General features: G+C 49.1%; 1 protein-coding gene and 1 long non-coding RNA gene across 2 annotated transcripts; one reads left to right on the top strand and one right to left on the bottom strand.

The window, feature by feature from the left end:
• Window positions 1-1,564: 1,564 nt before the first annotated feature.
• Window positions 1,565-4,805, bottom strand: SSR3 (signal sequence receptor subunit 3). The gene is made up of 5 exons (XM_005525136.3): window positions 4,623-4,805; window positions 3,533-3,659; window positions 2,984-3,082; window positions 2,354-2,485; window positions 1,565-1,952 (listed from the first exon to the last, which is right to left on the bottom strand). The coding sequence occupies exons 1-5, from the start codon at window positions 4,759-4,761 to the stop codon at window positions 1,886-1,888; spliced, it is 564 nt and encodes a 187-aa protein (XP_005525193.1). The 5' UTR covers window positions 4,762-4,805; the 3' UTR covers window positions 1,565-1,885.
• A 137-nt stretch (window positions 4,806-4,942) lies between these two features.
• On the top strand, window positions 4,943-11,340 carry LOC148183639 (uncharacterized). The gene is made up of 5 exons (XR_015773425.1): window positions 4,943-5,241; window positions 5,943-6,087; window positions 7,413-7,499; window positions 8,276-8,343; window positions 10,812-11,340. It is a non-coding gene; the product is annotated as an uncharacterized LOC148183639 (long non-coding RNA).
• Window positions 11,341-14,382: the final 3,042 nt, after the last annotated feature.

Here is a 14,382-nt window from a genome sequence, read left to right as displayed (position 1 = left end):
GGTACAATTTAATGTTCTCTCTTCCCCTTCTCATGTACTTGAGAATCCAAGAATGTATTAAAACTAGATCAATTCCCAACTTTTTCTTTAATTGAGGAGATGGCATTGTCCCTTACAGGCTCTGAGGGCAATGTGGGGCCAAGCAGCAGCCCAGCTTTAGATTAACTCCCAGCATTAGACTAGAGAAATATCATTTCAGTACATTATGTTGAATTTTTTATTTATCATTCCAACTTGTAGTGGGGATTGCAAGGGAAAAAAACTAAACACCAGCTCTAAAGAAAAAACAGACAACTGAAAAAGTGAACAAAAATCCAAATGCCAGCCAAAAAATAAAAAAAGCCCCGAATTTTCCGTGAAGGCTCAAGATTAGGTTTTTTTGCAGAACACAACCCACCCCACCCACCCACCTGCTTTTGTTTCAGGCTGTCATGCTCAGCCTTTCCTCTCCAGGAAAATTCTGACACTCACTGAGCTCCAGGCCTCTGCAACTGTCAATACCAAAAAGCCCTGAGAGAAGATGAAAAGCTGGTAATAAAAGACTCAGTGAGCTGACAGTAATGGCAGAAGAAAGTGCAGCTCCCAAGCACTTTCCAGACAGGAGATTTTCTGGAAAGTACACCTGCCAGGAAAGTGAGTTCAACATTGTCTGTTCAAGGGCTGGAATTCAGCACTGGGAACAACTGAGGGAAAACATCAAAGTCCTGCTGCTCCCAGAGGAGCCAGCCTGGCTTTGTGCTGGTTGGAAAGGTTGGTTAAAAATCTGCTTTATGTGAGCTGAATGCTCAGCCTAAGACCCATCAGTTATGTCCCTTATAAGAAGGGAGGCCAAGGAAAAGGAAATTCTCCAAGGCAGGTAGAAGTTTTATGGAATGTGTCCTTCCAGTGCTGAATAGTCAGGCAGGAGGGATAAAGAAAAATCCATGTATTTTGAGAGGAAACAGTTAATTAAAGAGTATTAAATGACCAAAAGTACTTGAATTTGTCAGAAATAGATCCATAACTGTCTCCTGCTCATCACATTCTCCATTTTACTCTATTTTCCATTTAATCTCACTGAAGCCAAGATTAGCAGAGTAATTGTTATGTTAAATCTGATTATAAACTTTCTCTTTCTTCTCTCTTTAGGATCCCAAATCTATAATGGCAGGATCTATAACTGGAATTTCATTAATATCAGTAGAGTTTGGCATTTAAGTGAACAGCTGCTCCAGTGATAGCCAGAAAAGAAGGCACAGGATTGTAAGATAAACCCATTATTAAAAGCCAGCTAAAGCATTTTTCTTAAGCTGTGCAGGGAGACTGGCAGGGTTGGTTATTTTTTAAATTTACAACCTAAAGAATGTAACTGAAGATTAATGAAAATAACTGAAGAACAATTAAAAAAATAACACTTCAGAAGTGTTTTCCTGGGAGATTTAGGTTTTGTCCTGACTCCAAGTTACTCAAAAATGGGGAGTGCTTCTAAGGAATATGTTAACCTGTAGAACAGACAGAGTTGACAAACCCAGATAAGAAATTCCCTGGGTTTTTTTAAAAAAATGAAGAATGAAAATACAAAGAATCAAATGACAAAAAAAGCTCCTTTTTATTACAACTTTTCAAGTTACAATGATAAATGGATTGTCCCCAGGGTGGAGCTGCAGGAAGGTGGTGTCTGCTCACAGCTCACACCCCACTCCCTCTCCTTGCTAAGTAAAAAAAAACTGAGTAACTCCAATATCAAATACAATGTAAAGATACCAAAAGTAAATATAATTCAACCAGTTTGCATTCAAACCCTCCCCATATTTTCCTCATGCTAAAAAAAGAAATTATTCCTATTCCACCCTTAGGCATTTTCATGGCAGTTGAAGCCTCTGACAGAAACTTGTGGGTTTTCTGTCTACTTGGATCCTGTGGACAGCAGAGCAATCAGTCCTGAGGAAGCACTGATAGAAAGGATGTAGTTTCTGTAGGGAACAGGTTAAGGAATTGTCAAGATCCTTCTCTGGTACAGAACATTTGGTAGGAGTTTTATGAAAAGGAATTGTAGTTTTAAAACTGGAATATTGCAACCTGAAGCACAGGTTCAGAACTCACCTTCAGAGTTAAGCCACCCATGAAGTTAAGCCTGTTCTCTTACAAGCTTTATAAATACATATCTTAAATTAACTGCCCTGTTAGCAATACTGATATCCTTCAGAAACAAAGCATTGAGAGTTACTGGAGCTAAAGCATCCTGTCAGGGAAGAGATCCTGAGCTACAATGAGCTGCACTTACCCACAGGGGAATGCCACAGCCCACAGGACAACTACAGCTCGTGGTGACAGCTAACAGGAGTGGGGGTTCCAGGGTGGGGATAAAGGATACACAGTGGGGTTGAAGTTCTTCAGCACAAAGAAGGAAGCGATGATGACCAGGACCAGAAAGAGGGTGTTGTTGTAAAAGATGGAGAAAGTTGTTGCTTCATAATCTGCAACTTCATTTTTCTTCCACAGAATCCTAGGAGCAGGCAGAGATAAAATTTCAAATATACTTCTTGGATATCACAGAATCCTGGAATGGTTTGGGTTGGGAGGGGCCTGAAAGCTGATCCCATCCCACCCCTGCCATGGCAGGGACACCTCCCACTGTCCCAGGCTGCTCCAAGCCCTGTCCAGCCTGGCCCTGGGCACTGCCAGGGGTGCAGGGGAGATGCTGGCACACCCACAGGATGAAGTGTGCAGTACTGTTTCCAGAGGACAGAGTTTGGCTGCAAAGCTCCCATCCTGCACAGCCCCAGTGGGGATCCCTTCTATCACCGAGTGCATCTGAGGCTTTCCCCTGACAACTCGCCTCAAAAGGGCTTGAAGCCGGACCAAGAGCTACCCTGCAGCTTCTGCCTACCAGAATACAGGAAAAACAGTGCCAAGCACAGTCCCTACCACCCCACCCAGAGCCTTAAAGACATTTAATGCAGTGCTACAACAACGGAGAGAAGGAAGAGGACAGAGACATCACCTTTCATCCTTCTCCTTGCGGGACATCTTCCTGTTGTCTGCCTCGGACAGCTTGCGAGTCACCTCTTTGGAAACAGCATCTTCTCTTTTCTGGGCTACTCTGTAAGTGCCACCACTCATGTCACACTTCAAAAATGAAAAAAAAAACCCACTCCCCAACCTTGGGATTACAGGAAGTTTTATGTACAGTGAAGAACACAACTTAGGCAAGATACCGCAGTTTTGTCAAGGTGAAGGGACAACAAGAAATAATAACAGCAATTACTAGAAGTAATATAATTCACATGCAATTAGTAATATAATTTATAATTTAAACATCATTTGTGGTGATACCCAGCAAGCATGATGGTGGATTTACTGCTTCACCATACTCTTAGCTGACAAGATCTGACTATACATACAAAAGAACAGAAACCAATTAGGAAATACCTCTGTGCAAAATACTTTTTGGAGTACCATTTCAGGCCTTCTTATTAATAAGGAACTACAGTAGTAAATGGTGGTTTTGTTAAATTATTAAATTATAAATTCAAACAGGCACCAAACTTACTTGTGCTTGAGGACAAACTTGACATTTTTATATGCAAAAGCCACGAGATAGGTGCTGATGAGGGTCATGACGCTGTACAGGACTGCAGACTGAACAAGATCCATATGCCATATTCTCCAATAAAGCCCTTAAATAGAAGGAAGGACGGTATTTGAAGCAGTTTCTCTCCAAGAGAAGCGTCCCTTACTAGAGACCCATACAGGATCTGAGCTCTGTAATTCCACAGTCTCCGCCTGAGCAAAGCCATCTCCTCCAAAATCATGGAGGGGACTTTCCACTGCATTAAAAATACTTTGGAAGGGGGAAATGAGCTTTGCGTGGCTGAAAGCGGCTTTGGGAGAGCACGGCAGAGCCTGCGAGGCAGCGCTGCTGCGGTGACACGTCAGTGATAGTGCCCTGCCGGCCGGGCTGGAGCCGGTACCGCTGGAACCGCACCGGTATGGCTGTAACAGGACCGGCTGGAGCCGGTACCGCTGGAACCGCACCGGTATGGCTGTAACAGGACCGGCTGGAGCCGGTACCGCTGGAACCGCACCGGTATGGCTGTAACAGGACCGGCTGGAGCCGGTACCGCTGGAACCGCACCGGTATGGCTGTAACAGGACCGGCTGGAGCCGGTACCGCTGGAACCGCACCGGTATGGCTGTAACAGGACCGGCTGGAGCCGGTACCGCTGGAACCGGACCGGCACGGCTGGAACTGGGATCCGACACGGCTGGCACCGGACCGGCTGATCCGAAGGGGCTCAGAACCAGAACCCGACAGGGCCCGGAACCAGGATCCGACAGGGTTCAGAACCAGAACCCCACAGGGTTCGGAGCCGGGCGCGGAGCAGCAGCCCCGGGATCCGCCGCGGGCAGCGGGACAGAGCCGGCACTGGGGAGCCCTGATCCCTCTTCCCAATCTCCTGATCCCCCCAGGGTTGCTGATCCCCCCCTTCCAGCGCACTCTGATCCCCCCAGGGTTGCTGATCCCCCCCTTCCAGCGCACTCTGATCCCCCCAGGGTTGCTGATCCCCCTCTCCAGGGTCTCCTCTCCCCTCAGAACCCGCCGCTCCCCTCACGGCCGCCGCCCGCCCCCGCCCGCTCACAGATGGGGATGGCGGAGACGATGAAGGCGTTGCCGAAGAAGAGCGCGGATGATTTGGCGGAGAGGTTGCGGCTGAAGTCCTGCAGCAGCAGATCCTCCTCGGACTGCTGCCGGCCGCCGGGGCCGCCCTTGGGAGCCATGGCGGGACAAGGCAGCGTCAGCGCGGCCCGAGCGGCTCCGGGTCAGGCGGGGCGGGCCCGGCGGGCCTGGAGCGCTTCCGGAGCGCGGCCCTCCCTCAGCCGGGCTACAGCGATCCCTTCCGATCCTACAGCGATCCCATCTGATCCTACAGCGATCCCTTCCGATCCTACAGCGATCCCATCTGATCGTACAGCGATCCCATCTGATCCTACAGCGATCCCATCTGATCCTACAGCGATCCCATCTGATCCTACAGCGATCCCATCCGATGCTATAGCGATCCCATGCGGTTGCTATAGCAATCCCATCCCTCAGCCCGGATCCTATAGCGATCCCATGCGGTTGCTATAGCAATCCCATCCCCATCCCATCCCCATCCCATCCCCATCCCATCCCCATCCCATCCCCATCCCATCCCCATCCCATCCCCATCCCATCCCCATCCCGATGCAGCCCCGCTGCCCGTGAGGCCGCGGCAGGTGAGTGCCCGGCGGGCCGGGATCCCCCCGGTGTCACAGCTGGCCTGGGAAGGAGTGGAAATTGGCCGTGTTTTCTGTGGCGTTTTCCCTCGCTGTGAAAAATCCCACCTCCAGCTCCCTCAGCAGAGCGTTCCTGTCTTGTTTTAGGCTTTGGGAGCCATCCCTGGTGTCCCCGGCCTGGGGAGCAGTGCAGAGTGCCCTGCTCTCCACTGCTGTTGGCGTTCCCTCTGCAGTTTGTGGTGACAGCCCGCAGAGGTTTGGGGATGAACAGCAGTGGGGAGCACTTGCCAGTGGGGTACAGGCATTGTCCCGATGGCCTGGGCTGGCTGCAGCACTCCTTGTCCCCTGGACTGACAATTCTCTCCATGCCTTTAATGTTTTGGTGGAAACTTCATTTAGCAAAGTGTGTATTTTTCTGAAATTTAATTAATTTCCCCCATTTATTTCCCTCCAGTTATTAGTGTTCTCTGCTTCCAATAAAACATTTGAGGTGCATGCCATGAGGAAATGCTAAGTGGAAAGTGGGGTTAAATATGATCAAAATGAATTCATTATGATAGAGCTTTATACAACACTTGGATGCCAAGAACTCTGCTTTTTGAGCTCATAATAAATGTTGAAGACCAAACAAAGCAGATTTTCAGATTCAGTGTGCTGATGAAGTGTGCTAACAGGATCTGTTGATGTCATATTATCTGCAGACAGCCATGGGAGTTACACCTCTGCTAGCCAGATCTTCCTTCAGGCTTGGAAATCTCTCTCCTGCAGGGATTCCCAGGCTGGGTTTGTGGACACACCAGCCCGTCAGATGAAGCACAGGAGCTCTTGGGAGCAGCAGCAGCACCTGTGAGTACCAGTGTGGCCATACCTGTGCAGGTGTGCAGCTCCCCAGCTGCCACAGCAGGGACCCAGCCTTCTCCTCATCATGGAATCTTGGAATGGGTTGGGCTGGAGGGGGCTTTAAAGCTCAGCTCATTCCAGCCATGGGCAGGGACACCTTCCTGTATCCCTGTCCAAACTGCCAGGGATGAACCTCTCCTGAAGTGATTTCAGCAGTCCCTGGCTCCCACAGGTGGGAAATGCAGTGTTTGCCTCTTAGGTGACATTCCCAAAAGTGTGCTGAGAATGGTTCTTCAGCACGAGTGGAGATTGGGGTTGGTTTCTTTGTAAATCAGGTTAAACCCACACCCATGGCTGTGGGGTGGAACTGGATGGGCTTTAAGGGCCCTCCCAACCCAAACCACTCGGTGATTCTAGTAGAAAACATTAATTAACAGTAATAAATCAGTGATGCCAATTGTGAATTTTTTTATTAAAGAGCATGCTTAGGGTTGTACAAAGTAGTTGGAAAAACTGTGGGGAGTATCAAGATGGTTTCAAGATTTAGAGTAGTCATTATTTCTGCCCTTGCCAGATTTCTTCCTTCCTCTCATCTGGGTAAATTTGTTTTGTGTTGTGGTGGTGGGATGTAATTAAGTATTTTTGTTCTTGGTTTGGCTTACATGGGAAGGATGCTGTCATTTTGGAACGAAATCTGACCATCTGTCTGTCCATTAGGATGAAAAAGGACATTGATTTAGGCAGTGGAATGATGAAAGATTTTCTTGAAAAAACAAATTAACTCTTTGCTTTTTTTAAAGCCCCTGCCACTGGCAAAATGTGGCTTCAGGCAGAACTCTGTACAGTGAGAGCTTCATACCCTGAGTGTGTCTCAGATGCTTCCTCAAAAATAAAGAGGGCCACCACTTTATTTATTTGACAATAAATAAAACAATCCCAGGTTTTGTTTAAGTGCCTAAATTTGCATCTTGGCTAAATCCTCATTCAGAAGCTGTTGGGAATGTGAGGCATCAAGGTCAGAGGAGGAATGGCTCTGTGACCCAAAAGCAAAACTTCTCTTGGTGACAGGAAAACCCAACTTAGCTATTGGGTTTCTTACCAAATTTCTTCTGAAGCACAGCAGCAGTGATAAGTATTGTGAAAAGACATGGGTTGTCTTTACTGCTGTCCCTTCTTCTCTAAATTTATAAGGTGGCCTAAGCTGAAAAATTGGAATGAGGGCAGTGACATTTCCTGGCAGGACTTGCTTTGTTTATTTCATTTCATTGTTGCCACTTGTGTGTATAGACTTAAACCACCTTTGTGTCAGATTACTGCAATTTATCGTGCAGGAAAGGATTGATGTGCTGAGTTTGGGAAAACCTCCTTTGGATGAGCACTCATGAGCTGAGAAGCTTCTCCCTGAGTGTGAGAACTGGGTGAGTGAGAGGCTTTCCAGTGCTCCTGTGTGCTGTGCTTTTCCTGAAGCATTCTGTGGTGTCTGAGGTTTAAGACTGGAGCCATAATCTGGCTGTGTTATTTTCCAGACAAATCAGTCCCTCCATGTGGGTTAGAATCCCAGAATGATTTGTGTTGGAGGGGACCTTAAAGTTCATCTGCTTCCAAGCCACTTTCCACTGGAATGCAGCCCCCAGAAGAGGTGCCAATCATTCCTAAAAGCTGGGAATTGCTGGATTGCTGTGGCACTTGCTGTTGGGGAAGGCAGCTCAGTGTGTAGCATATGTGACCCACTTTTCAAGTCTTGAAATGGTCTCATCTGCTCCAGTTTCCTTCTTTAGCATTTTTAAGGTTCTTGTGCCTGCAGACCACATGAATGAAATCATGTCTAGGAATAGATTCAGCCTTGCTCAGCATTTATTCTGGGAACAGTTTGGAACTGACCACTTTTGAAAAGCACTATCAGAGGCACTGTTTGGAAAACAACCACAACATAAAGGCAGTCGAGCAGTCGTTCCCATGTGGGACAGTGAGCTGGTGTCCCTCGAGCAGCAGCCCCCAGGTGGCTCTCCCGTGGTCCCTGGGGCTGTGTGAGGTGATGAGCAGTGGGATTATCCTGGTGCAGGATCCTGTCAGTGGGAAGGGAGCAGGCAGATGGGATTTCTGAGCCTGGCATGTGGCATCCTGGCACCCACCCACCGCTGCTGCTCCATCCCTCGGGCTGCTCGCTGCCACTTCCCACCTGTGTCTTCTCCAGGGTTCCCCACTCCTGCAGCCTCCAGCTTGGCAAGCACCTGGACCTGAACCACAGGGAGGTTTTAGCCTGTAAGTGTCTTGTGAGACATCCCTGTGCTGACTGTTCCTAAAATGCTAATACCTAAAGTAAGTGTGAACTAAAACTGAAGTGCCATTTGAGCAGTGTTTGGCTGAGGGAGTAGAAGGGGGTGTTACTGACTGCTTCATCTCCTGGAACAGCTGGGGATTAATGCATCCACAGAAAACTTTGTGTTATCCAGCTGGCCAATCATGGCTCAACCTGAGCCTGCTTAGAAAAAATTCTACCAAGTTCCTTTCCTAATTTAAGAAGCCTTAGGAAATGTGAAAGACAAAAAGTCATGAACAGAATGAGATACAAGGCAGTATCCTGTACCCTTCAGGAAAGCTGGATCCAGCAACACACAGATGGATGAGTCCCAGGAATAAAGCATTTCTAGTGTGCTCCCACACAGAATTCTTGTGGAAAGAAATGTCCAAATGCAGATTCTCGTTTGCAGAGCAGAGCATCTCCTACTCAGAGCACTTCAGGCTGTTTCCAAGAACAGCTGCTGAGCAGAGCAGGCATTTGGCTGTTTCTGCATCATCCTAGGGCTGGTTTTATTTAGGTGTTCTGCAGCCTGGGCCCACCCAGCTGCTCCTTGAGCTTCAGATTTCGGTTCTTCAATTCCTGCATCTTACAAGAAAAATGTGCAATTGAAGGGAGCATTGATTTTGTCCATTTGGTTACGTTCTTCTCAGTTTAAGATGTTGACACTCCTGTCTGTAAGGATTGGCCTTTTCCAGGGATATCTACAGAGATCTTCATTCATACCTTCAACTTCTCCAGGAGCAGCTCTTAGCTGGTTTTCAGATATAAAACAGGCCAGTGCTGTTACCTTCCATGCATCCTTTTGTTAATTTGTTGGAATTTTTTGGTTGAAGAATGGACTTTATTTGCATGTAGATGATAAATTACCTGTTAGTAAAAGAGAACTGGTGTTAATTACATTATTTGAATGCAGACAGCAAAATGTCTGTGTGCTAGGTAGAGCTAGCTGGTGATTTTACTCAATATTTAACTTTCAGTTAGTAAACACTGCACTGTAAAGGAACATTCCCATTTTGTTTAGTTTAAAAAGGAGTTTGCCTAAAGGAGAAGGACCAAAGCACTTTCATCCACACATTATTGCTCAGCTGGTGGCAGGATCCACCTGGGAAATGTTCCAGAATCATCATTATCCTTAAAAGATGTCAAAAGTTCAGTGGTGTTTTATGAGTCAGTTTGTGTTTGTTAAGGATTGGTAAGTGTTGCTTTGGCCTTGAATAAATTCCCGGGGTTTACATGGATTTGAGAGACTTCCACGAGAGGGAGCAGCAGTTCAACAAAATCCCATCCAAACCAGACGAGCCTGGCCCCACTGTGGGCACATCTTGACTCATTTAATGCATTAATTTGTGTATTTACATCAACTTCCAAGTCAGTTCAGTGTCCCAGAGTGTCCCTCCAGTCTGGTACTTTTTGGTGTCTGGTGTTACCCGGTCTCAGTCTGTACCTGATTCCCTGCAAATGCTCACTACATGCATTCTAAAAATAAAGTGTAGGGTTTTTTTTTTTTAATATTATTGTTCTACTTTGGAAGCATCGTTAATTTCCCCCTCAGACTGGTCCAGCTGCAGAAGGAAACTCTCCCTAGAAGGCTGAGTTCTGGAGAAACTGCTGAGTGTGACTGATAGAACAGAAATAGAAAGGAGTTGTGTGCTAAATGATTTCTTGTTCCATGAGGTAGTCAGGAGTGACGGAGCTGCAGCTGCTGTGCTGCCATCCTGAAAGCACAGAGGTGTTCTCTGCCCACACAGGCCAAGGGTCGAGGTCCATTCCTCTGCCTGGGGCACTAAAATACCTCTGCAGAAATGATTAACTCCTGACAAATTTCCAGGAAAAGGGCCCCCCTTGGAATTGTGTGTTCGCTGTCTAAATTCATCAGTCCTAAATCACTGCCTGGGATAAGATTATTTGATAGTGAAATAACCAGAGGTGTGGTGATACTCATGTATAATACATGATAAATGCTGTTTTCACCAGACTTGGTACTTTCAAAACTTTTAATTACTATTACAAGATATTAAAAGAGGGAGAATTTGACACCAAGGAAATGACTTTGCTTACTGCCAGCTGCAAATGTAAAAGTTGGGTCTGAATTCAAAAGGTTTCATTGATTAATTGGAACCACTCTAGTTTTGGGACTTTTCTTTGGACCAGTGTAAAAAAAGAAAAATACAAGGTTTACTGAGAAATCCCCAACACACAGTGAATATGTAACCAGCAAGAAAATTTTTACTTTAAAGACTAGCACCACCTTCTTCCATTGACCTGCTCTAAGATCATCATGTATAAACAGATAAGGTCTGGAGATGGATGGAATGAATGAACAGAACGAAAGTAATGAGTAGAAATTCACTAGTAAATGAATTTAATGAATAGAAAAGTTCATCTTGGTAAGTTTAAACTGTGACATTTCTGTCTTCCTTGTCTTGAGGACCGACCACAGCATGTGGAGCCCAGTAGGTGTCAGTCCAGCCAAGGCTTCCTGAGCACAGTCGTGAATAAACCTCTGCTGCCCTCCTGCCTCTTCCTTCCCAGCCCTGAAACCTGGCTGGCATCATTTCCCATCACAGACACAGCCAGCACATCAGAGATTCACTTTTCCCTGCTGTTACCTTCTAATAAATGTCTGCATCGTTGGCCTTTCCTTCCCCTGGCTGCTCACCTGCCCTGGCTGCCTGGCAGGGGTAGAGCTCGGGCTGGGATTTGCAGGGGATTAGCTTTGCCATCAAGCATTGGGGTGGAAAAGCACAAATCCAGGGAGCTGCCCTGAGGAGAAGAATTTGGGAGCTCAACATGACCCGAGCTGGCCCCCAGAACCTCCCCAGCCCCGTGCCCTGCCCAGCATGGGCAGCAGGGGAGGGGAAATTCTGCCCCACTCAGGTGAGACCCCACCTGCAGAGCTGCCCCCACATCTGGGGCCCAGCACAGGAGGGACCTGGAGCTGCTGGAGAGAGCCCAGAGGAGGCCAAGGAGCTGCTCCAGGGCTGGAGCCCCTCTGGAGCCAGGCTGGGAGAGCTGGGGGTGCTCACCTGGAGAGGAGAAGGATCCAAGGAGAGCTCAGAGCCCTTGCAGGGCCTGGAGGGGCTCCAGGAGAGCTGGAGAGGGACTGGGGACAAGGGATGGAGGGACAGGACACAGGGAATGGCTCCCAGTGCCAGAGGGCAGGAGGGGCTGGGATGGGATTCCCAGAAAAGCTGTCACTTCCCCTGGATCCCTGGGAGTGTCCAAGGCCAGGCTGGGTTAGTGGAAGGTCCCTGCCCATGGCCAGGGTGGGATGAGGTGAGATTTAAGGTCCTTGCCACCCAAACCATTCTGGGATCTCTTTGTTTGTTGTCAGCACGGTGCTGTTTGTTGGCTTGTGTGAAACACTGGGAAGTGTTTCAGGAACTTTCCTGTCCTGTGATGTGTTCTAAGAAGTGAAGAATGTCCATTGTGCAAGAGTTGAGGTGGCAAAGGAGTTCTGTCCCTAGAAAAAAATGTCTTGGAGCCCGAGAGCTTTGTTGTTTTATCACAAACATTAAGTCAGATGTTTCTTTCATCAGCAAATCGGAGTGTGCATACTGATTATCCCGTATTTGCAAGTCAGAGTTGTTAATTGCTGTATTCAGCTGGGGCCTTTACCATCTGAAAGAAATAATTAAAGCTTTCTTTCTCTTGCTTAAGATTTAAACATGTATTTAAAGATGAGATCATGCTTTCACGGTGGTCAGAGTTTCTTTCTATATTTGTGTGGGGTGGCCTCAGAAGTGGGTGTCGAGGGTCTGGTGTGCTGTGTTTCCTTTAATTATATATTTGTTTGGGGAAGGATGGTTATTCCAGCCTCTGTCTTTGCCTGGTTCCATCCTCCCAGCCCCAGTGCAGCGGGAGCTGTGCCCACCCCAGTGTGCAGATCAGCCATATGTGCCTCTTATTTATAGCTCATGCGTGAAGGGAGCTATTCCAAAGTGGTAATTTCTCTTCTGGTGGTGGCACATAAATACAAGTGTGTGTGTGAGCAGCTCCTTCTCCCTGAAGGAGGATGTGACACATCCCAGTCACCCTGCTTGGGAATGCTCCAGTCCAGACAGACTGGGAGGCTCTGTCTGATGCTTCAGACACTCGAGAGCTCAATTAATTTATAGATGATAATTTGTTTTCAGTTCCTGCAGATACAGATGCCACCTTTACTCAGCCTCTCTTGAGTCATTCTCTCTCCAACTGTGTTGGAGTTTTACAAGGACACGGAGGGACAGGACAAAGGGAACGGCTTCAAACTGACAAAGAGTAGGTTTAGACTGGATAAAATTCTCCCCTGTGAGGGTGGGGAGGCCCTGGCACAGACAAGCTGTGGCTGCCCCATCCCTGGAAGTCCAAGGCTGGGTTGGACAGGGCTTGGAGCAGCCTGGGATAGTGGAGGGTGGGACTGGATGGGCTTTAAAGTCATTCCCAGCCCCAAAAATCTGTGATTCTATGGAGCTCTGTTTCTGTAATTAGTTGGGAAAGTGGCATATCCTACGTGCACTATAAATGCAGCTGTGCAATGTTTCCCAACTGTGCTGTGCAGCTTGTGCCACCTTAAAACAAGTTTCCTTCCAGCCGCCTTTGTTTTCTGTATGTGTAATTTCATAAAGTCACTGAGCGTGAGGAATGAAAGACTGGCTTTAAAAAGAAAACAAGAACACGAGCTGTGGAAGCCCAGAGTGCTTTGGGATGGAAGGACCTAAAAGTTCATCTTGATGCAGCCCCTGCCATGGGCAGGGACACCTTCCACTACCCCAGCTTGCTCCAAGCTCTCTCCAGCCTGGCCTTGGACACTTCCAGGGATCCAGGGGATCCACGGCTGCTCTGGGCAGATAATACAATAGGTGTTCCACCACCATGAATGTTACATTCTGAAGTTATTGACTCCTTTCTAAGCTCTCTTATCCGGCCATTCTTAGCGCTGTGGGTGGATGGGTGGTGGCGGTGGCGGTGTGAGCGGCTGGCCGTGCCCGGCCGGGTTTTTCTCGGGGAGCAGGCGGTGATTCAGCAGGGAAGCATGCCCGGCCGGCACGGCCAGCTGAACCGCCCGTGCTCCCTCACACGTACGGCCAGCCGGTGACAGCACGGCACGGCTCGGGGACAAAGGGAGGGGAACTGCTCCTCACCATCCCACCTGTAAAATACTCCCTAAATAAACAATAGCTGCCCCTAGCGCCTTATCACAGCGCGCTTTGGGTGGGGAACGGACCTTAAAACTCATCTCGTTCCACCAGCCTGCCCTGGGCAGGGACACCTTCCACACGCCGGGCTGCTGCAAGCCCCGTCCGACCCGGCCTTGAGCACTTTCCGGGCTGGGGCAGCCGCAGCCTCTCCGGGAAACCTGTTCCGCTCCACGCCGGCTTTTCCGGAGTGTGTCACCGGCAGGAGCACGGCCCCGAGCGGGGCAGAGCCGTGCCAGGGGCTGCGTGTGGCTGCAGCGAGTGACTCAGGGTGACTTTGTTCCCTGTTTGTCTCTTACTCATTCATTAGCGCGGCTGGAGCCGCTCGCACCGGGAGCTCGGGGAGGCTCAGGGTGCCGTCCTTGCCTTCGGTGAGCACGGTGTGTTCCTCCGTGCTGCGTGACTGCAGCTCCCGGGCTGGCACGGCTCATTCCCGGCGTGTCCCCGGCTCATTCCCCGGCTCATTCCCCGGCTCGCGTGCGAGCCCCACGCACGCAGTGTCGTGCTCGGGGACATCCCTCCCTCCCTCCCTCCCTGCCGGCCTGAAACGAAACGCTCGCTGCGTGATAAGCGAAACGCCGAGGGGCCTCTCGTCCTATCGCTCTTGGGAACGGCCTCGGGCGGCGCTTTCGGTTCTCGCGGCTGACAGCGGTGCGGGGCGTGCTGCAGCCTGGCCGGCGCCGCGGGGGGAGCGGCTCCGGGGCGGGTCGGAGAGGCCCCGGGGCGGGTCGGAGAGGCTCCGGGGCGGGTCGGAGAGGCTCCGGGGCGGGTCGGAGAGGCTCCGGGGCGGGTCGGAGAGGCCCCGGGGCGGGTCGGAGAGGC

This window comes from Pseudopodoces humilis, chromosome 11 (genome assembly GCF_049639895.1).
Source record: "Pseudopodoces humilis isolate 2021_Gansu_Grassland_sample_001 chromosome 11, ASM4963989v1, whole genome shotgun sequence".
NCBI classification, from domain to species: Eukaryota; Metazoa; Chordata; class Aves; order Passeriformes; family Paridae; genus Pseudopodoces; species Pseudopodoces humilis.
Note: the sequence above shows the minus strand (reverse complement) of the source record. Positions and strands in the feature narration are given on the sequence as shown.